The 22956-nt window shown below is 40.8% G+C and overlaps 1 protein-coding gene across 1 annotated transcript in view; it reads right to left on the bottom strand.

Moving 5' to 3' along the window:
- Efhb (EF-hand domain family member B) overlaps nucleotides 1-12004 on the bottom strand; it is a 78618-nt gene extending 66614 nt beyond the window's left edge. The window contains exon 1 of the mRNA XM_042055749.1: nucleotides 11141-12004. Within this exon, the coding sequence (XP_041911683.1) occupies nucleotides 11141-12004 (864 nt within the window). The remainder of the gene's footprint in view (nucleotides 1-11140) is intronic.
- Nucleotides 12005-22956: the final 10952 nt, after the last annotated feature.

Below are 22956 nucleotides of genomic sequence, written 5' to 3'. Positions count from 1 at the left end.
ACATAAACCCAGAAAAGACATTTTTGATATGTGAAGGCATATTATTTGTAGCTCAGTCCCTAAAGAGAATAAAATCTTACTTGGCTTTGCCCACTTGTTTCTAACTTGGGTTTTATCTAATGAACTCCCAGAAACACAACACACACACACACACACACACACACACACACACACCTTTGCCTTTCATTTCAAAGTAGCTGATATTTTTATATGTACACTGCTCTTTTAAAAATTTAAAGAATTGGAGACTCAGCATGGTGATTCATTCCTGTAATCCCAGCACTTGAGAGTCTGAGGCAGGGACATTCCCAAGCGTTCAAGGACAGCCTGAGTTACAGTAACAAAATCCTGTCCAAAACAAATAAAAGGGACAAGGGCTACAGATGTAGTTCAGATAGTATAGTACTAGTCTAACATCCATGAAGTCATGCAGAAACCAGGCAAGCTGGGACACACCTGCAGTTACAGTACTTCAGAGGTAAAGGCGGGAGGACTGGATATTTATGGTCATCCTCAGCTACATAAAGTCTAAGACTAGCCTAGGATACAGAAGAAATTATCTTTAAAAAAAATTAAATATCCTCTAAGAATCAAAATAAATCACCCAAAATACTCATTGAAGTATTTTGAGTAGAGGGTAATAAAAATCAAGTCCTCTTCCCTACTCTTGCTCTGCTTAAAAGTGGGCTATTGACTTTCTCCTATGCAATATCCCCAAACCCAGCAAGAGCAACTCTCAGCACCTGAGAACAGTCCATGGAGATGACCCTGCAGAAACAGACTTCTGGGTTCATTCTGTTGCTGCGATAAAACACTGATCAAATCCATGTATGGGAGAAGAGCGTTTATTTGGCTTGCACTCTCAGATGACAACCTATCCTCAAGGTGAGTTGGGGCAGAAACCCAAGCAGACCTGCCTGCTGTTTTACACACCACTACCTCTGACCAAGCAACTCAGTGTCAAGACAGTATAGCAGAAACCCTGGAGGAATACTGCTTGCTGGCCCACTAGCTCAGGCTTAGCTTTCTTATGAAGTCCAGAACCTCCTACTTACCCAAGGAATGGAGCAGCCCACAGTGATCTGGGTCCTTCTCCATCAATTAACAACCAAGACAACCCCTCTACAGGTGTGACTACAGGTACTACAGGTCAATCTAATCTGGGCAATGCTTTAACAGAGATTCCCTTCTAAGGTAATCTAAACCAGCCTTTCTCAATCTATAGGTCGCAACCCCTTGAGGAGGGGGGTGTCAAACAACCCTTTCTCAAGGGTGACATATCAGATAGTTTGTAAATCAGATATTTACATTGTGATTCATAACAATAGCAAAATTACACTTATGAAGTAGCAACAAAATAATTTTATGGTTGGGGTCACCACAAGAGGAACCTTGTTAAAGGTGAAAGCATTCAGAAGGTTGAGAAACATTTCTCCGGACTGTGTCAAGTTGACAGGTGAAGTGTGCACAGATTCTACCAAAATGACCTGTGTCTTGCATTATTTCTCCTGAAATATTTCCTAGTTATGTTCCACAATCTATTGTTCCTTGTAGTCTCTCTCTCCTCTCCTCCCTTCTCCCCTCCCCTCCCCTCCACTTCCATCCCCTCCGTTTCACCCCCTCTCTCTGCCTATGTGTGTATGCCTCCTTCCTGCCTACCTCCTCCATCTTCTCTTTCTTCTCCCCCAATTCCTTTTCCTATCTCTACAGTGACCAAGCTGTTCTGAATTTACTATCCTCTTACCTCAGATTCCTGAGTAGCTGAGATTCACAGGTGTGAAACAGTGGCCAGCTTCACAACCTCTTTCATTAAGTAGTCATGTGTCCCTGAGTCTAATAATCAATCTGAGGCTCACTTATTTTTATGAACCTCTGTGCCTATAAATGATGTGCCACATTCTTAGTTAATCTTTCTTCTAATAATTGAATTCATACTTCTGGAGTTCATAAACTAAAATAGCATTGTAAAAGATTGCCTCTGCAATAATTCAGTGAAAACAATCTTGTAGAGGTTCTATCCCACACCAAACAAAAAAGTTCTGTATTATACAGTGAAATTTGTTTTTATTAGCTAAATGGAACAAATACCATTTTTTAATGTTCAAAAACAACTGTATAAAAGGACATTTGGTGGAAGAATCATAGAAAGGTGTAGGCTTCATCTTTCTGTTGGCCCATTTAAACCCTGCTGGTACTATTTTCCTATAGTCAGACTACCCTAAATTTGAGGCCCTATTAGCTATATTTAAGCACTGTTAGTCACCGTTTGCTTTGCTTTCTTTTGTTTTTTTGAGACAATTTCTCATCTTATAGCCAGTCTATACTAAATTTAGGGAAATCCTCCTGCTTCAGCCTCCTGAAAGCTGGGGTTACAAGCCTGAGCCACCTCATCCAATTAGTCACTGTCTCCTTAACCTCTTTCTTGTCCTTTTAAAGAAGCTAAGTCAGGAAGCTTGCCAATTTGAAGACAATAGGGGCTACAGAGAGAGTAAGTGGGGAGGGAATGGCAGGGAAGAGAGGTTCAGAGAGAGAATGCGCCATGCATACATGATGGCTAGCAACTATAATCTTGTCAATTAGGAAGGCTGAAGCAGAAGCAATGTTGTGAGTTCCAGACAAGCTTGAGATGCTATACACTGAGTTCCAGGCTAGCCTGCACTTCTGTGTAAAATGAGATTCTACTCAAAAAAACTAGACAGACAAACAAATAACAGATAGATTTAAAAAAAAAAAAAAGGCCAGGTGGTGGTGTATGCCTTTAGTCCCCTGCACCAGGGAGGCAGAGACAGGTTGATCTCTGTGAGTTGGATGCCATTCTGGTCTACAAACCGAGTTCCAGGGCAGCCTAGCCTAAAAAGTGACTTCCAAGACAGCCATGGCTGTTACACAGAGAAACCCTGTCTTGGAAAAAGAAGAAAGAAGAAAAATAAGAAGGAAGGAGGATGCGGAAGAAGAAAGAAGAAGGAGGAAGAAGAGGGAAAAAGGAAGAATGAAGGAAGGGTAAGTGGGTGGAGGGAAGGGTGGAAGGTGGCAGAAGCAGACATTTTAGAACTAATCACTTTGGAAACTGTCTTCATTAGGGTTGTTATTGCTTTGTTGAAACACCATGACCAAAAAGCAAGAGTGGGAGGAAAGGATTTATTTCAGCTTACACTTGCATATTGCTTTTCATTGATGACATAAGTCACAAAACAATCCCACACCAGTTCAGAATTATGAATAATAAAAGGGTTATTTATTTAAGGGGAAAACTTACAGATTATTGTCCTAGACAACAGTCCTCTGAATGAATAGGAACACAGTCTAACAGCCAGAAGCAGGAGCAGGAAACAAGAAAGTGGGCACACATTTACCACTGCTTTTACAGTATAAGAGACCATGCCCAAGTGGGCTGTTATCTTAAAGGCTATTGGCTGAAGGGGCAGAATGTACTCCTACAGCACCTCCCCCTTTTGTTTAAATAAGAGAGTTCCAAACCAAATACAAACTATATACATTAGGAACAGATATAAGTTTAATTAAAATTACAACCAGCATAAACAACATTAAGCAAGGAACATATGCTAAATATTTTAATAAACATTCTATCCTATCTATTCTATATTGTATAGGAAATGGCTTGGCTAGATCATAAGAGTACAGTAACTATGACTATCTAATCTTCAACCCCATCGAAGGCCTGAGAAGGAAGATAATATTACTTGAGCAGGCAGGAAGTACAATCAAGCAATATATGATGGAGACAATTGGCTACCTGAGCAATCACTCAAAGTCTCATCTGCAACATTGAAGCAACCAACTTTGGCTAAGGCCTAGCATAACTGACAGACCATTTTCAGAGGCAGGAATTTATTCAAAATCATCTTACCCTGTCTTGGCAAGATTTGATAGTCTTTCTTATCCATTTCTGGATACCATGTACCTTGTCAGTGGCTGAAATATGGGCAATTCCTTGCCCAAAGGCCAGTTTTGCCAAGAAGAAAACAAACTCTGAGTGGAGTGTCTTCAATGCTCAACATCCTCTCGGGTATAGATTGGTACTGTCAGAAGCAATCATGTCTCATGTCAACAGAACTCTAAGTTATTTAAATATCTAAGTTATTTAAATCCTTGAAGTGGTTGAAGATTACCTATATAGACAGAATATAATCTCTATGTAGCTAAAAAACCTAATTGATCTGACTGTATGTACAACAAACATGAACAACTATTGAACTATAATAATATCTGTATAACTTAAAGACTAAAACTTCATGTCAGAACATTAAATAATCTGTAAACAAATGTGCAACAAATGAAGAAAATGACCTCAAAATGTAAACTATAAGTATCTTGATCAGAGGTATGAGTAATATATAATGCAATATGAAAGTATATCCTAAAAGTTGTATCAAAGTACAAAAATGTCCTAAACAGAGTTAAAAACATGCATATATAAAATTTGACAGAATAACTTTGCATAGGTGTACAAATAATGTTAACAAAACTAACAAATAAAACTTGAACTTGTATTAATATACAAAAACAATACCAATGTAATGTAAATTATCCATAAAAATAGCTCACAAGTATTCAGTCTATTACCCACTATTATTATCCCTTTTTTTCCAAACATAGTTTTCACCCCAACTCTCTATCTAGTACTAGTGATAATCAACAACCCCTAAACAATGTTCAGAACCCTAAGAACAAACTTTTTTGGGATAGGGCATGTCATTCTCTAGAATTGCTTCCCACTGTCATATCTCCTAATGGAATCCTGCGAAAATTAAGTGGTGGTTAAATTCCAAAATTACTGTCTAGTATAGTTACAAAAATTTCTGAGCAGTTAATAAAGTTTTTTTTTTCTTTTTTGTTTTCCAAAGTTCTTATTTGAATTTCTGGCCAGAACGTCATGAGAAGGTGCACCATTTCAGCAGCTGGTACCCAAAAAAGCACTGTCAGCTTCACAATGTCATCTCAACTAGGTGGAGTTGTTGCTGTAGGGCCCCATTTTCTTCCTGGAAACATCAAATATTACTGCAGGAAAAGGATCTGTAGGAAAATCTATTGTTAGGGATTGAACCAGTTACCTAAGATACACAGAGAACAAGCTCCACCAGGAGCAGAAGCTAGGAGCAAACCCAGTCCCGGGACACGAGGGATCAGGACTGAGCCAGCAATCAGATCAAGAGTCAGCGATCTCTACCACAACAGGTCCAACTCCAAGCCAGGGACTTCTACAGGAGGATATCCAGACCAAGATTTACAGAAACAGATCAAAGCCAGCAGCTTAGGCCAAAGTAGACCTGAGACAGCAAATTCCAAGGGAGCAGACCAAAGCACAGGAGCACTGAGCTACCTCCAGGAACAGGAGTAATCAACGGGTAACTAGAACTGTGACACTGACTGTACCACAAGGAACAACCATCTGAGCTTTGGATTCTGCGGCACCTAAAAGATTATTCAACAGAATCTCAGACAGCCCCAACCACACCTATTAGAGAAAAAGATGAGTATAAAAGGTAAGATCACATGCTACACCACAAAGAGCAACACAATAAAACCTAAAGACCCTACAAAAGCAAGACCTGAACAACCAAATATGGATGAACCAGAAGAAAATAATCTAAAAAATAACCTCAAGAGAATGTTTGAAATTCTTAAAGATGAAATGAGAAATTATCTTAAGGAAATGAAGGAAAAAACAAACAAAAAATTGGAAGATATCAGCAAATCACTAAAAGAAAACCAAGAAAAAGAAATCAAACATGTAAAAGAAACTATTCAGGACTTGAAAACTGAGATAAAAAAAATAAAACGAAAACACAAGAGGAAGAAATTATAGAAACAGAAATCATGAGAAAAAGATCAGGAACCACAAATGCAAGCATGAACAACAGAATACAAGAGATGGAAGAGAGAATCTCAAGTGCTGAAGATATAATAGAGAAAACAGACTTGTCAGTTAAAGAAAACATTAAATCTAACAAAAGCTTAACCCAAAATATCCATGAAATATGGGACACCATGAAAAGGCCAAATCTTAGAATAATAGGTATAGAAGAAGGAGAAGTTCAACTCAAAGGCACAGAAAATTTATTTAACAAAATCATAAAAGGAAACTTTCCCTATCTAAAGAAAGATATGCCTATGAAGATACAAGAAGCTTACAGAACACCAAATAGACTGGTTCCAAATAAAAAGTCCTCTAGTTACATAATAATCAAAACACTAAACATACAGAGTAAAGAAAGAATACTAAGAGCTGCAAAGGAAAAAGTCCAAGTAACATATAAAGGTAGACCTATCAGAATTACACCTGACTCCTCAGTTGAGACAATGAAAGCTAGAAGGTCATGGTCAAGCATTATGCAGACCATGGATGCCAGCCCAGACTACTATACCCAGCAAAACTGTCGATCACCATAGAAGGACAAAACAAGATATTCATGACAAATCTAGATTTCACCAATACCTAGCCAGCAATCCAGTCCTACACAAAATACTAGAAGGAAAACTCTAACCCAAGGAAGATGGCTACACCAACAAAAACACAGACAATTGATGATCTCATTACAGCAAATCCCAAAGAAGAAAAAAAATGCTCGAATTAACATCACCAATGATGAAAACCAAGCAACCACTGGTCATTAATATCCCTTAATGTAAATGAACTCAACTAACCCATAAAAAGGCACAGGCTAACAGATTAGATACGAAAACAGAATCCATCCCTCTTCTGAATACAAGAAACACATCTCAACCTCAAAGACAGACATCGTCTCAGAGTAAAAGGTTGGGAAAAAATATACCAATCAAATGGACCTAAGAAACAAGCAGGTGTAGCTATCCTAATATCTAACAAAATTGACTTCAAGCTAAAATCAGTCAAAGAGACAAAGAAGGACATTTCATATTAGTCACAGGAAAAATCCATCAAGAGGAAATTTCAATGCTGAAAATCTATGCCCCAAATACAAGGACACCCTCATATGTCAAAGAAACACTTCTAAAGCTTAAATCATATATTAAAGCCCACACACTAATAGTGGGAGATTTCAACACTCCCATCTCACCACTGGACAGGTAAATCAGACAAAAAATGAACAGAGAAATAAGAGAACTTACAGATGTTATGACTCAAATGGACTTAACAGACATCTATAGAATATTCCATCCAAACAAAAAAAAACCACCTTTTTCTCAGTACCGCATGGAACCTTCTCAAAAACTGACCACATACTCAGTAACAAAACAAACCTCAACAAATACAAAAAAAATAGAATAAACCAATGTACCTTATCAGATCACCATGCATTAAAAGTAGAAGTCAACAACAATACTAATTGGAACATGGAAATTAAACAATGCTCACCTGAATAATCAATGGGTCAAGGAAGAAATAAAGGGGGAAATTAAAAACTTCCTAAATTCAATGAAAATGACCACACAACATACCCAAATTTATGGGATAAAGAAGCAAAAAAATATCAAATAGAAAAAAGAAAGCATATTTAACAAGTGGTGCTGGCATAACTGGATAACAACATGTAGAAAAATGAAAATAGACCCATATCTATCACCATGCACAAAACTCAAGTCCAAATGGATCAAACACCTCAATATAATATAATTCAGCCACACTGAATCTTATAGAAGAGAAAGTGGGAAGTACACTTGAACGCATTGGCACAGGAGACCACTTCCTAAATATGACACCAGTAGCACAGACACTGAGAGAAACAATTAATAAATGGGACCCCCTAAAACTGAAAAGCTTCTGTAAAGCAAAGGACATGGTCAACAAAACAAAACAACAGCCTACAGAATGGGAAAAGATCTTCACTAACCCCGCATCAGACAGATGTCTGATCTCCAAAATATACAAAGAACTCAAGAAATTGGTCACCAAAAGGAAACATAATCTAATAAAAAAAAGGAATACAGACCTAAACAGAGAACTCTTAACAGAGGAATCTAAATGGCTGAAAGACACTTAAGGAAATGTTCAACATCCTTAGTCATCAGAGAAATGCAAATCAAAACTCTGAGATTCCATCTTATACCTGTAAGAATGGCCAAGATCAAAAACACTGATGACAACTTATGCTGGAGAGGTTGTGGGGAAAAGGGAACACTTCTGCATTGCCTGCTGGTGGGAATGCAAGCTGGTACAACCCCTTTGAATGTCAGTGTGGTGATTTCTCAGAAAATTAGGTAGTAACTTTCCTCAAGACCCAGTAATACCACTTTTGGGTATATACCCAAAGGATGCTCAATTGTGCCACAAGGACATGTGCTCAGCTATGTTCACAGCAGCTTTGTTTATCATAGCCAGAACCTGGAAACAACCTAAATGCCCCTCGACTGAAGAATGGATAAGGAAAATGTGGTACATTTGCACAATGGAGTACTACACAACAGAAAAAAATAACAACAGCTTGAATTTTGCAGGAAAATGGATGGAGCTGGAAAACATTATTTTGAGTGAGGTACCCCAAACACAGAAAGACAATTATCACATATACTCACTCATAGGTGGTTTTTAAACATAAAGCAAAGAAAGCCAGCCTACAAACCACAATCCCAGAGAACCTAGACAACAATGAGGATCCTAAGAGAGACATACAGAGATCTAATCTACATGGAAAGTAGAAAGTAGAAAAACACAAGATCTCCTAAGTAAATTGGGATCTTGAGGACCTTGTGAGAGGATTGAAGGGGGGAAGGTAGAGGCAGGGAAGGGAGCAGAGAAAAATGTAGAGCTCAATAAATATCAATAAAAAATCTATTGTTCATTGTGAAAAACTTAAACATCATTCATATAAACATACATTCAATGAAGAATACGATATAGACAAAATAAGCATGGAGAAAGTAAAATTTTTCCTAAAGTCTTCCTTCTGCCCTATACCACATGCCCCGCCATATGAGACAGAAACTTTGAATGTTCTTTTAAACAACAAGCTTGGATTTAGAGAAGTACAGAGCCATTGTCCAACTCCAAAACCAGCTGAATATATTAATAATATATTAATATATATAGTGCTGTGGGAGCACATTCTGCTCCTTCAGCCAATAGCCTTTAAGATACCAGCCCACTTGGGCATGGTCTCTTATACTGTAAAAGCAGCGGTAAATGTGTACCCGCTCTCTTGCTTCCGGTTCCTACTTCCAGCTGCTAGACTCTATTCCTATTCGCACAGAGGACTGTTGCTAGGACAGTGATCTGTAGGTTTTCCCTTAAATAAATAACCCTTTTATTATTCATAATTCTGAACTGGTGTGGGATTGTTTTGTGACTTATGTCATCATCTGGTTCCCAAGCTACTTCAAAAGGATGATGGGCATTGAAGAGGCTCTCTATGGAGTTTTTTAGCCATTTGGGCAAGAAACTGCTCTTGCCTGGACTGCTTCACTGGACATGGAGGACCCACAGAGAAATGACTGCTGAACTTTTCTAAAGGTGAGATGATCCTTTGGAGTTCCTGCATCATGAAAGAGTCTGCAAGACATTCTGTAGGATACAGAAGAAAATGACTGAACTGTCTTTTGTCCTGCTTCATGGAAAAGTCTGCCGAATACTATGGGCCTGTAGGCTGAAGATGGATTCCCCAACAGTACGGAAAAACTTTGGGTGATTGTCCAGGTAGCAAGATGTCGCTGTCATTTCTAGATTTTTAGAAGTTGCTTACAATGTACTTCCTGTTTACTTAGGTAATATCATATCCTTCTAGAGTCTTTGATGGAGCTGAAGAATTTATAGTTATAGTTCTCCTTAGTTAAGATAAAATATAAATGAGATATAAATATTGTAACTGCAATTCTTATTTGATACTTGTTTTGTTATATGTAATTTTACTATGTTAAAGTTAAAACCTTCCTTTTTTTTAAACAGAAAAGGGGAGGTGATGTGGGGATTTCCTCTGTGTTCTGTAATTACCATTAATGAATAAAGAAACTGCCTTGACCTGTTGATAGGGCAGAACTTAGGTAGGCAAGGAAGACGGAACTGAATTCTGGGAGGAAGAAAGCAGAGTCAGGGAAACATCATGGAGCCACCAGAGACAGACACACCAAATCTTTCCTGGTAAGCCACTGCCACGTGGCGACAATATACAGATTAATAGAAATGGGTTAAATTATTGTAAGAGCTAGCCAATAAGAAGCTAGAGCTAATGGGCCAAGCAGTGATTTAATTAATACAGTTTCTGTGTAGTTATTTCAGGGCTAAGCTAGCCAGGAGACCAGAACAAACAAGTGGGCCCTCCCTCCAACAGTTCATCATTGAAGGAAGTCAGGACAAGAACTAAAACATGGCAGGAACCAAGAGCTGATACAGAGGCCATGGAGGAGTGCTGCTTGTTGAGAATCTCCAGCTTTGGGCTCCATTCCAAACCCCACCAAGATGTTCACCTGGACACCTGGCCCCACTCCTCCCATTCCAGGTCCCCACCCTCAGAAAGCCTACCAAAGGTGGAACCCTTGCCCCCAGCCACCCAACACCTTGCAGAGACAGGCGGATCTCTATGAGTTCGCGCCCAGTCTGGTCTACAAGAGCTAGTTCCAGGAGAGCAAGGACTGTAACAGAGAGAAACCCTGTCTTGAAAAACAACCAACCCCCCCCCAAAAAAAGTAATACTCTGAACTGGCTAGTTTTATGACAACTTGACAAAGGCTAGAGTCTTCAAAGCAGAGGGAGCTTCAGCTAAGACCAGGCTGTAGTCAAGTCCGTAAGGCTTATTCAGTGATGTTTAGAGGAGAGCTCAGCCCAGAGTGGGTACAGCCATCCCTGGGCTGGTCACCCTGGGTTCTCTATAAAAGCAGACTAAGCAATCCATGGTGAGCAAGTCAGTAAGCAGCACTTCTCCATTCCCTACATCAGCTCCTGCCTCCAGGACCCTGCCCTGACTTCTTTTGCTAGTGAACTGTGATATTAAAGTATATGAAAAACAAACCCTGTTCTCCACAACTTGCATTTGGCCATGATGTTTCATCACAGCAATAGAAACCCTAATTAATCCCAGCGAAAACTTTATTTGTCTCTCCAAACACAAACAGGCCTCACCACTGTATCGTTTCAGTAAGACATGGCTACCACACATACAAGGGGAAATTCTAGGAAAAACAAAAAACAAACACAACAACATGAACTTACACTTGGCAAGCAAGGCATCCGGTCAAAGAATTTTCCAGAATATATGGGTCTGATGTGTGCTGGAGCCTCCACTCCAGGTTCCATGGCAGTGGGCTCCTTTTCCTCCTCAGGTTGTTGGGCAAAGGGGCACTCACAAGGTTCTGTTACTAAGCCTATTTGAGGCTCTGCATTCTTGGATTCACCTGGTTCCTGGGTTTGTGGCAACCCAATGTCTACCTTCTCCGAGGGCTTCTCTGCATAGGGGTTCACCACAACACAGCTGGGCTCTTTTTCCAGTCCTTTTCTGAATTCCAAACCCACAACAGGCTGCTTTTCTGCTATAGCCTCCGTCCTTGCAGGTCCACAGGTGACAGGCCTCCCTGTGCTTCCCGCCGCCTGTGGACTTGCAAACTCTGTACCCAAAGGAGGCTGAAGTGTCCCTCCGTAGGGAAACCGAGGCAGAAGGCCCTCCTTTTCTGACTCCACTCTTCCTGGTAACACACCCAGAGGTTTTGGTCCCTGGAAAGGGGAGCCCCTCTGGCGTCCTAAATTATCCGGCTCCATAGGTGTTCTAGAAAGATTACGTCTTTCCAATCCTACTCCAAGAGCATGGCAAGGCGGCGATTTTGTTTCTGGTGATGCCATCCTCTCCCTCCACCTTGGGTTTTGTCCTAGTCTCATTCCAAGCCCCAGGTCTGTGGAAGATTTTGAATCCCCAAGTGCCCTATCTATTAAGTCGTCCTTTTTTTCCTGGGTGAGTCCAACCTCCATGATTTCTGGTGTCCTCATCCTTCCCAGGGAATTCATCTTTAACGGGGAAGCTGTATTTGGCTCTAGGGAAGTTTGCAAAGCTTTAGGGGACCCCACTCTCACGAATGAACACATTCTCCCTGTACTGCCTGCCGTCTGCTGCGTTATACCTTAGGGAAGGAGAGTAGAGTTTGTTTACCTCGTTACCTGGGAAACAAACGGGGAGGGGCTTGGCGAGTAATTCGCGGTAACCCAACCCGCCCAACTCTCATTCATAATGACTCACTCCTTTTCTTTCCCCAAACCCCGGCTTCTTTTTCGTTTTTTTTAAGAATATTATTTTAAATTATGTGTGTGCGAGTGTGTGTGTGTGGGTGTGTGTGTGTGTGGGTGTGTGTGTGTGTGTGTGTCCCCTGAAACCACATGCTTTGGGGACTCAGACACTGAAGTAACAAGGAAGTGAGAGAGCTAAGAGCCAACCAAATTCTCCACAAAAGGAGAAAGATTTTAACCGCTGAGCCATCTCCCCAATATCAGTCTGTGTCCATACCGAATCCACACACCTCCGGGTTTCTTTTTACTATAGAAAGCCAAAAAAACTTGAGGTGATGTGGCTTTGGGATGCTAAACCTAATGTTTGTGGAGTTCTCTTCAGCTTCCCAAGTTATACAGTCCTGTTAGGGTGGTTTTAATAGACTGTGCCAGGTATGATGGTGTATAACTGCAATCGCAAAACTCAGGAGACTGAAGCAGAGGGATAGTCATGAGTTCAAGGCCAGCTTGGGGTAAAAGAAATAGGGAAAGAGGAACGAGAAACAGACAGAGAAATAGATTCAGTTCTGAAGGCTATTGGCCTCTTCACTGGTGATCTGGGATTAAATACTTTGTGGCGATAGCTTCTTTTAGGTGTTCCCTTGCCCACAATTATCTCCAGTGCTTAGAGTTATCTTAGTGTTAAAGAATCAGGAATGGGCACTGCCAATTATCACATGCCTTTAATCTCAACATTCAGAAGGCAGAGGCCAGAGGATCTCTGTGAGTTAGTTCCAGGCCAGCCTGGTCTACAAAGGAGGTCCAGGCCAGCAAGGCTACTTGGCTACTGAGTGATACTCTATCTCATAACCACAATGCCTACAAAAAAAAAAAATTTTAAATCACACACACACTCATTCTCCCTACTGTTGACACTGCAGCCAGACAGCCTCTCCTCTATTGAGCTCTATCTGCAGCGCTAAAGAAGGGCTGCAAGGCCAGAGAGACAGCTCACCACATAAGAGCACCTTCTACCAAATCTGACACCCGGAGTTCTGCTTGCAGGACCCACACACTGACTCCCTAGAGTTGCTCTCCACATGGGCCCCATGCAACCTTTCTCACCCCAAAATAAATTAAAATGTAATAAAAAATTTTTAAACTATTTTAAATTCTAGAAAGTTATATTTCACAGTAGGATTATACAAATATCTTCTTCTTATAGTAGCATTTCAAAGTTCTTAGACAACTAGGCTTCAAATTATATTAAGTGTCTCTGTTAAAGTTTGAAGGCCAGGCATAGTGGCACAAGACTGTAACTTCAGCACTCAGAAGAGAGTAGCTGCACATGCAAGGCCAGCTTAACCTGCATAGGAAGACCCTATCTCCACCAAAACAGTTGAGCTGTAACACAGTAACACATACTGTATTTTATAACATGACAGCTCTATTTTACTGCTTTTAAAGGTGGGATAGTCCATTAATTAGAATTGCATATTTTTTTTCCTCAGAGTGAGATATACTGTAATCCAAGCAGGCCTCTACCTTAAAATTCTGTATCAGTTTCTGAGGAGTAAGGTTATACTTATGTGCTGTCAGAGCTTCAATCAGTTTCTTTTCTCCTGAAGAAGGGGTTAGAACTCAATCACTAAGTTATACCCCAGCCTTTTTATACCCAGCTCTGTCTCAGTTGCTTAAGGTGGCTCTGAATTCTTTGTGTAGCCCATGTTGGCCTTGAATTTGTAATCCTGCTTCTTCGGCTTCTATAGTAACTAAGATTATATATAAGACTGAAAGATTTTTGTTTAAGTGTGTGTGTGTGTATACTTGTGAGTACAACATTGGTACCTGCAGAGTCCAGAAGAGAGTCTTGGATTCCTCCAAAGCTAGAGTCACAGGAAGTTGTGAGCTGCTGACTTGGGAACGTGGATGTGCTGCAAGAGCTCTATGAAGTTTAACCACTGAACCATCGCCCTAACTCCTCACACACACACACACACACACTGCCCTTTTGTTTTGAGTTTTTTGTTTTTTCAAGACAGGGTTTCTCTGTGTAACCCTGGCTGTCCTGAAACTTGCTCTATAAACAGAATGACATCAAACTCAGAGATCTGCCTGCCTCTGCCCCCCTCCAACTACTAGGATTAAAGGTGTACTCCACCATCTCCCGGCCAGGATAAAATTTACATGGAAGAAATTGTCAAGATGAAACTTATTTCTCTGCATGCTAAACCCCACATGTCAAATGAATTAAATTTCAAAAAAATTAAAAGACTGTTAACTGAATAAACAAAGAAGGAAGAAGACAGAATACCAACTGCAGCTCCCCTTCCCCTCTACCCACAGCTCCTGTGGATTCCACACACCTTCCCCTCCTAATCTCCCTCTCCCTTACTGCTCTAACTCCAGCAGGCAGACCACTCCTGCCAGGAAAACAGGTGGGCTGCCTGTAGATCTTCCCCTCTCCTTCTGCTCCTTTAGAGTCAAACCCCAGTCTCATCTCTATAGCACACCCTACTCACTGTCTTCCCATTCCAAGCAGACAAATAAGCAGATCCTGACTGAACACTTTGCTCTCCTCCCCATTGCAAACCCCTTCAGACCCATAGCATAACCTCATTCCTAAGTGTCAACTATCAATACCCAGAAACACATTTTATCTTGAACCTCCAGTGGCCAAAACTATCAGGTTCAAAGAATATTTCCTATCAAGCGCACAGCCATCATACTCTCCAAAAATCCAGACAAGAAACAGAAACCAAGGAACAAAACACCTACCCAACAGAGACACATCTAAAAATCATTATCTAGACCTATAATCATCTCTACCCCTGATGCCTAAATGTCAGTGTAAAAACTGTCATTAATGGCCAGGACACTATGTCTCCTCTTGAGCTGAGCTATCCTACCTCAGCAGGCCCTGAATGCTCCAACAAAGCTAAAGCACAAAAAAAGACCTTAAAATTGCCTATATGAAGATGATAGAGGTCCTTAAAGAAGAAATTAATAAATCTCTTAAAGAAATCCAGGAAAATACAAACAGTAGAAGGAAATATATAAAACTGTTTAATACCTGACCTGAAAATGGAATAGAATCAGTAAAGAGGGAGGGAAATGAGAGGTGGGGAGGAGGCAGAAATTTTTAATAATTATAATAATAATTAATAATAATAATAATAAAGAATCAGTAAAGAAAACCAAAACTGAGGGAATTCTGGAAATAAAAAAATTAAGAGTTTTTACAGGAATTGCAGAGGCAAGGTTTACTAACAAAATACAAAAGATGAAAAAAACAAAAACAAAAAAATACAAAAGATGGAAGAAAGAATCTCAAGCACTGAAGATACAATAGAAAAAAATGGACAAATACATTTATCAGAGAAGATTTTAAATCTAAAAAAAAAGTCCTGACACAAAACATCCAGAAAATCTGGGATTCTAAGAAAATATAGGAATAGAAAAAGGAGAAGAATTGCAGCTCAAAGTCTGAGAAAATATTTTTTTTTGCAATGGCTAAATAAGCTCCATCTTGGTACCCCCTGGCTGTTTGTCTCTGACTCCAGTCCCTGAAAGATGAGTTCCCAGTAACCTTGCCTGACTCAGGGACCCCCATCCAGAAATCTATCTACTTGTTACAATACGACTAACTGGTTTTTTGGGGGGCTTCTGCAACTTCTTTCACAGACACCCAAAGATTGTTTTGAGTTGCCTTAATCACTTAACTTGGCTGAACACATCCAGTTTTACTTACTTACAAAAATAGTGACGGTCTTTGTGTGTTTTTCCCCTTTAAAAGTCCTTCCCCATACTCCTCCTACACAGCAATTTCAAATTTGGCTCAAAGATTGTTCATCCTGCTAGAAGAAAATCTACAAATTTTTTAATTACAATTGGATTGAGTCTACAGTCTTCCCAGGGGTTATAAACTCCATAACATTTGGAGGTCCCAGTGAGATCCCTGGGAAACCCCAAACTCAGGGCCAGGGGTCTGAGCTAGGCTCCAGAGGGAGCATGTCCAAGGTGGACTTGATATACCCTGGGGATCCCAGACTGCAACTGGCCCAAAGTTACAAATTGAAAAGAATTGCCGGCCAACATACTACTGAAGCTTGGGCAATTGGTGAGTTGTTCTATTCTGTTTGGAGTCTAAACATTTGAAGAGACAGAAAGCAAGCTCTGACAACACTGTAGTCCCAGTCTCTGGGGCAGACTGTCCTTCTGGTTTGAGTGAAGGAGGTCACCATGTCTGAGTTCATCTGTTTGTTTGTTTCCGATTGTGTTGCTGTACTGTGTTTTTCTATTGTTCTCCGTTGTCTGTTAGATGGATTTGTGTTTTCAAGTTTTGTTGCAGAGATGGGAATATAGCTCAGCACAACCAAACTTTCTGTGAGCTCCATGAAATCTTCAGGATTTCTGTAAGGTAGACTGTTCCTGGCTACCTCTACACTAGCTCTAGCCCCACTGAACTTTACTCTGTCTTTTCCCTCTCATTGGCTCACAGGAAGCTGCTACTTAAGTTGCATGGCTACATCAGGAACCTCTCTATGCCCTCCTGTTTGAGACACTTTTCCTTCACTCTGCTTCTGAAGGATGTCTTTTTCCAGGTTGCCCTATCTCCCAACTGGCTCTGATCTCTGTCTATAGAAGTCTGGCTGGGGCTACTCTCTAACTGCCGGCCTGGGGTGATGTGGGTGTCTGATGTGCAACTCTGGCGGGCACCATAAACCCCATTCTGCTGTCCGCAACTCTCTGTGCTGCCACACCTGGCCTGCATCCAAAATTTCTTATCTCTAAGACTTCTTTGTACTCTGCTTGCTTTGTCTCTCCCTCTGTAACTGGATTCAGTTTTATAGGGTATGCTTAATATTAAAATATTGCTTTATGGTATTCTACATTATTTAAAAACTGGCTCAGAAGTTGGAGTGCCTCCCTCTTCCAACCAACCTAAGAATAATAAGAATAGAGGAAGGAGAAGGATCAGCTCAAAGGCCCAGAAAATATTTTCAATAAAATCATAGAAGAAAATTTACCTAACGTAAAGAAGGAGATGCCTATAAAGGTACAGAAAACATACAAAACACCAAATAGATTGGATGAAAAGAAAATACACTTGGCACATAATAATCAAGACACTAAACATACAGAACAGAGAAAGAATATTGAAAGCTGCTAGGGAAAGAGAACAAGTAACATATGAAGGCCAGACCAATCAGAATTACACCCAACTTCTCAGTGCAGACTCTAAAAACCAGAAGGGCCTGGACAAATGTGTTGTAAACTCTAAGAGACCACAGGTGCCTGCCCAGAATACTATACCCAGAAAAACTTTGAGTCACCATAGATAGATAAAATAGGATATTCCATGATATCTGGGCAGTGGTGGCAAATTCCTTCAATCCCAGCATTCAGGAGGGAGAAGCAGGCAGATTTCTGTTAATTCAAAGTCAGCCTGGTCTACAGAATGAGTTCCATGATAGCCAGAGATATACAGGGAAACTCTGACTTGAAAATAAACAAAAAAATATGAAAGAAAGAAATTAATTCCATGATAAAGTCAGATTAAAAAATATCTATATACAAATCCAACTCTACAGAAGGTCTAGAAGGAAAACTCCAAACTAAAAAGGTTAATTACACCCATTAAAACATGGGAAATACATAATCTCAGACCAGCAAAATCAAAAGAATGGAAACACACACATAAACTACCACCACCAACAACAACAACAACAAAGACAAAATAACAGAAATTAATAATCATTGATCATTGATATCTCTCAATACCAAGAGTCTCAATGCCGGAGTAAAAAGACATAGACTAACAGAAAGGATTGCAAAAACAGGATCCACCGTTCTGCTACATCTAAGAAATACACCTCAATATTAAGGATAGTAATTACCTCAGAGTAAAGAATTGCAAAAACACATTCCAAACAAATGTACCTAAGAAACAAGATAGTGTAGCCATTTTAATATTTAATAAAATAGACTTCAAACCAAAACTAATAGAAAGGGAAGAGGACCCTACATACTCATCAAAGGAAAAATCCAAGAAGATGACATTTCAGTTCTTAACATCTATGCCCCAACACAAAGCCATCCATATCTGTAAAAGAAGCACTACTGCTGGGTACAGTGGTGCACACCTTTAGTCTCAGCCCTGGGGAGGCAGAGGAAGAGGAAGAGGATCTCTGTAAATTTGAAGCTTGTTCTATATAGTGAATTCCAGGATAGCCAGAAATATGTAGAGACACCCGGTCAAAACAAACAGAAAAAGAGAGAGAACTACTACAGCTTAAATCACATATTGACATACTCCCCCCTCTCACCAATGGACAGGTCACCCAGACAGAAACTAAACAGAAATACTGGAGCTAACAGATGCTATAAACCAAATGGACCTAATAGATACTTATAGATCATTTCACCCAAACACAAAATAATATATCTTCTTCTCTGCACCTCATGTAACTTTTTTCAAAATTGATCACATATTTAGATAAAGTAAATCTCAACAAACACAAGAAAATTTAAATAACTCCATGTATCCTATTATTCCATCACAGATTAAAGCTGGGTATCAACAAAAGAAAGCTTACAAACTAGTGGAAACTGAACAGCTTTCCACTGAATGAAAAATGTGTCAAGATGGAAACAAAGGGAGAGCTGCTTGGCCTGCAAGGGGACCTGACAGTCTGCAGGAGGATCCATCGTTCTTTGGGGTGAGTGAGGAGTGAGTGCCCGAACCGCGGCAGCTGCCCGGAGAGGGACCACCGACTCTCCACAACTCCCCCTGCCACCAGCACACTTCCTGCTCTTCCTGCAGGGGTTATTCTCCCCGGATACTGCCTCTCTCTTCCTGTCCCTTCCCAGCTTGCACCCAGAATCCTCCCCCCCTCCCCCTGCCTCATCCTCCCGTCTTTGGGGCCACAAAATCCCACAGCTCAGCCTGTTTGGGCTCTGGGGACCTGGAATTGAGTGCACCCAGGCCGGTGGGAGGTCCCCTCCTTCATTTGACTGCCCGGAGCAAGGTAGGCCTTTGTCTGAGAGCTGCTTGGCCTGCAAGGGGACCTGACAGTCTGCAGGAGGATCCATCGTTCTTTGGGGTGAGTGAGGAGTGAGTGCCCGAACCGCGGCAGCTGCCCGGAGAGGGACCACCGACTCTCCACAACTCCCCCTGCCACCAGCACACTTCCTGCTCTTCCTGCAGGGGTTATTCTCCCCGGATACCGCCTCTCTCTCCCTGTCCCTTCCCAGCTTGCACCCAGAATCCTCCCCCCCTCCCCCTTCCTCATCCTCCCGTCTTTGGGGCCACAAAATCCCACAGCTCAGCCTGTTTGGGCTCTGGGGACCCGGAATTGAGTGCACCCAGGCCGGTGGGAGGTCCCCTCCTTCATTTGACTGCCTGGGGCAAGGTAGGCCTTTGTCTGAGAGCTGCTTGGCCTGCAAGGGGACCTCACAGTCTGCAGGAGGATCCATCATTCTTTGGGGGGTTATTCTCCCCGGATACTGCCTCTCTCTTCCTGTCCCTTCCCAGCTTGCACCCAGAATCCTCCCCCCCCTCCCCCTGCCTCATCCTCCCGTCTTTGGGGCCACAAAATCCCACAGCTCAGCCTGTTTGGGCTCTGGGGACCTGGAATTGAGTGCACCCAGGCCGGTGGGAGGTCCCCTCCTTCATTTGACTGCCCGGAGCAAGGTAGGCCTTTGTCTGAGAGCTGCTTGGCCTGCAAGGGGACCTGACAGTCTGCAGGAGGATCCATCATTCTTTGGGGACACCAAACACCTCCGCGCTCCTTTTGAAGGAAGAGATGGGCAGGCGCCAATGCAGGAGCTCCTCCAACAGCATGAAAGGCAACATGACATCACCACAAGCCAGACATCCCGAAACAACAAGAATTGAACACCCTACCCCAGAAGATATAGAAGAAACCGACATTAAACAGTACTTTATGAAAATAATAGAGGACCTTAAACAGGAGGTAAAAAACTGCCATAAAGAAATGGAGATGACAAACAAAAAGGTAGACGAAATAAATAAATCTCTCAAAGATACCCAAGAAAAACAAGAAAAACAAGAAAAAGCAATCAAACAGGTAAGGGAAACATTACAAGACCTGATAAATGAAATGGAGGTATTGAAGAAAACACAATCTGAGGGACGACTGGAAATGGAAACTCTGAGTAAACGAACAGAAACTTCAGAGACAAGTATTTCCAACTGAATACAAGAGATGGAAGAAAGAATCTCGGACTCTGAAGATACTATAGAGGAAATAAACTCACAGATTAAAGAACTAAACAAATCTAACAAATTCTTAACACAAAACATTCAGGAAATCTGGGACACCATGAAAAGACCAAACCTAGGAATAATTGGGGTAGAAGAAGGAGAAGAATTACAACTCAAAGGCCCAGAAAACATATTCAACAAAATTATAGAAGAAAACTTCCCCAACCTAAAGAAGGATGTTCCTATGAAGGTACAAGAAGCCTACAGAACACCAAATAGACTGGATCAAAAGAAAGCATCCCCACGCCATATAATAATCAAAACACAAAACATACAGAATAAAGAACAGATATTAAGAGCTGCAAAGGAAAAAGGTCAAGTAACATATAAAGGGAAACCTATCAGAATTACACCTGATATCTCAATGGAAACCATGAAAGCCAGAAGAGCTTGGATAGATGTGCTACAGACACTTAGGGAACATGGATGCAAGCCTAGACTATTATACCCAGCAAAGCTTGCATTCACCATTGATGGAGAAAACAAGATATTCCAGGACAAAAACAGATTTAAATAATACGCAGCCACAAATCCAGCCTTGCAGAAAGTAATAGAAGGAAAATCACAAACCAAGGAGTCCAACAACGCCGACAATAACTCAGGCATCTAGCGACCCTTCACCAGCACAACTAGAAGAAGGGAAACACACAAACTCTACTACTAAAAATGACTGAAGTTAACAACCACTGGTCATTAATATCACTTAATATCAATGGACTCAATTCACCTATAAAAAGGCACAGGCTAAGAGACTGGATACGAAAACAGGATCCAACATTTTGCTGTTTACAAGAAACACACCTCAACCACAAAGACAGGCACCTACTCAGAGTAAAGGGTTGGGAAAAGGTTTATCAAGCAAATGGCCCTAAGAAACAAGCGGGTGTGGCCATACTAATTTCCAACAAAGTTGACTTCAAACTAAAATCAATCAGAAGAGATGGAAAGGGACACTTTATACTCATAACAGGAAAACTCCTTCAGAATGAAGTCTCAATCCTGAATATCTATGCCCCTAATATAAAAGCTCCCACTTATGTAAAAGAAACACTTCTAGAACTCAAGGCAGCCATCAAACCACACACACTAATAGTTGGAGACTTCAACACTCCTCTCTCACCAATGGACAGGTCAATCAGACAGAAACCTAACAGAGAATTGAAAGACTTAATGGAGGTAATGAACCAAATGGACTTAACAGACATCTATAGAACATTCCACCCAAATAGGAAAGAATATACCTTCTTCTCTGCGGCTCATGGAACCTTTTCGAAAATTGACCATATACTTGGTAACAAGCAAACTTCCACAGTTACAAAAAAATATTAGTAACCACCTGTGTCTTATCGGATCACCATGGATTAAAATTAGAATTCAACAACAATGCTACCCCCAGAAGGCCCACAAACTCATGGAAACTGAACAGTTAACTACTGACCCACACCTGGGTCAAGGAAGAAATAAAGAAAGAAATTAAAGTCTTTCTTGAATTTAATGAAAACAAAGACACAACATACTCAAACCTATGGGACACAATGAAAGCAGTGCTAAGAGGAAAGTTCATAGCACTAAGTGCCCACTTAAAGAAAACGGAGAAAGCGCTCATTGGTGACTTAACAGCACACCTGAAAGCTCTGGAAAAAAAAGAAGCAGACTCACCTAGGAGAAGTAGAAGACTGGAAATAATCAAACTGAGGGCAGAAATCAACAAAATAGAAACACAGAAAACAATCCAAAGAATCAATGAAACAAGAAGCTGGTTCTTGGAGAAAATCAACAAGATTGACAAACCCTTAGCCAAACTAATCAAATGGCAGAGGGAGAACACGCAAATTAACAAGATCAGAAATGAAAAGGGGGGACATAACCACAGACACAGAGGAAATTCAGAGAATCATTAGATCTTACTACAAAAGCCTGTATGCCACAAAATTGGAAAATGTAAAAGAAATGGACAGTTTTTTAGATAAATACCATATACCAAAGTTAAACCAGGACCAGGTAAATGCTCTAAATCGTCCTGTTAGTCGCGAAGAATTAGAAACTGTTATCAGAAACCTCCCTACCAAAAAGAGCCCAGGACCAGATGGTTTCAATGCGGAATTCTACCAGAACTTCCAAGAAGACCTAATACCTATACTCCTTAAGGTATTTCATAATATAGAAACACAAGAGTCACTGCCAAATTCCTTCTATGAAGCTACAGTTACCCTGATACCTAAACCACACAAAGACTCAACCAAGAAAGAGAATTACAGGCCAATCTCACTCATGAACATTGACGCAAAAATTCTCAATAAAATACTGGCAAACCGAATCCAAGAACACATTAGAAAAATTATCCATTACGATCAAGTAGGCTTCATCCCAGAGATGCAGGGCTGGTTCAACATACGAAAATCTATCAATGTAATCCATCATATAAACAAACTGAAGGAAAAAAACGATATGGTCATCTCATTAGATGCTGAAAAAGCATTTGACAAAATTCAGCACCCTTTTATGATAAAGGTCTTGGAGAGATTAGGGATACAAGGGTCATTCC

This window comes from Arvicola amphibius, chromosome 9 (assembly GCF_903992535.2).
Source record: "Arvicola amphibius chromosome 9, mArvAmp1.2, whole genome shotgun sequence".
Classification (NCBI taxonomy): Eukaryota; Metazoa; Chordata; class Mammalia; order Rodentia; family Cricetidae; genus Arvicola; species Arvicola amphibius.
This window is presented reverse-complemented; position numbering and strand designations above follow the sequence as displayed.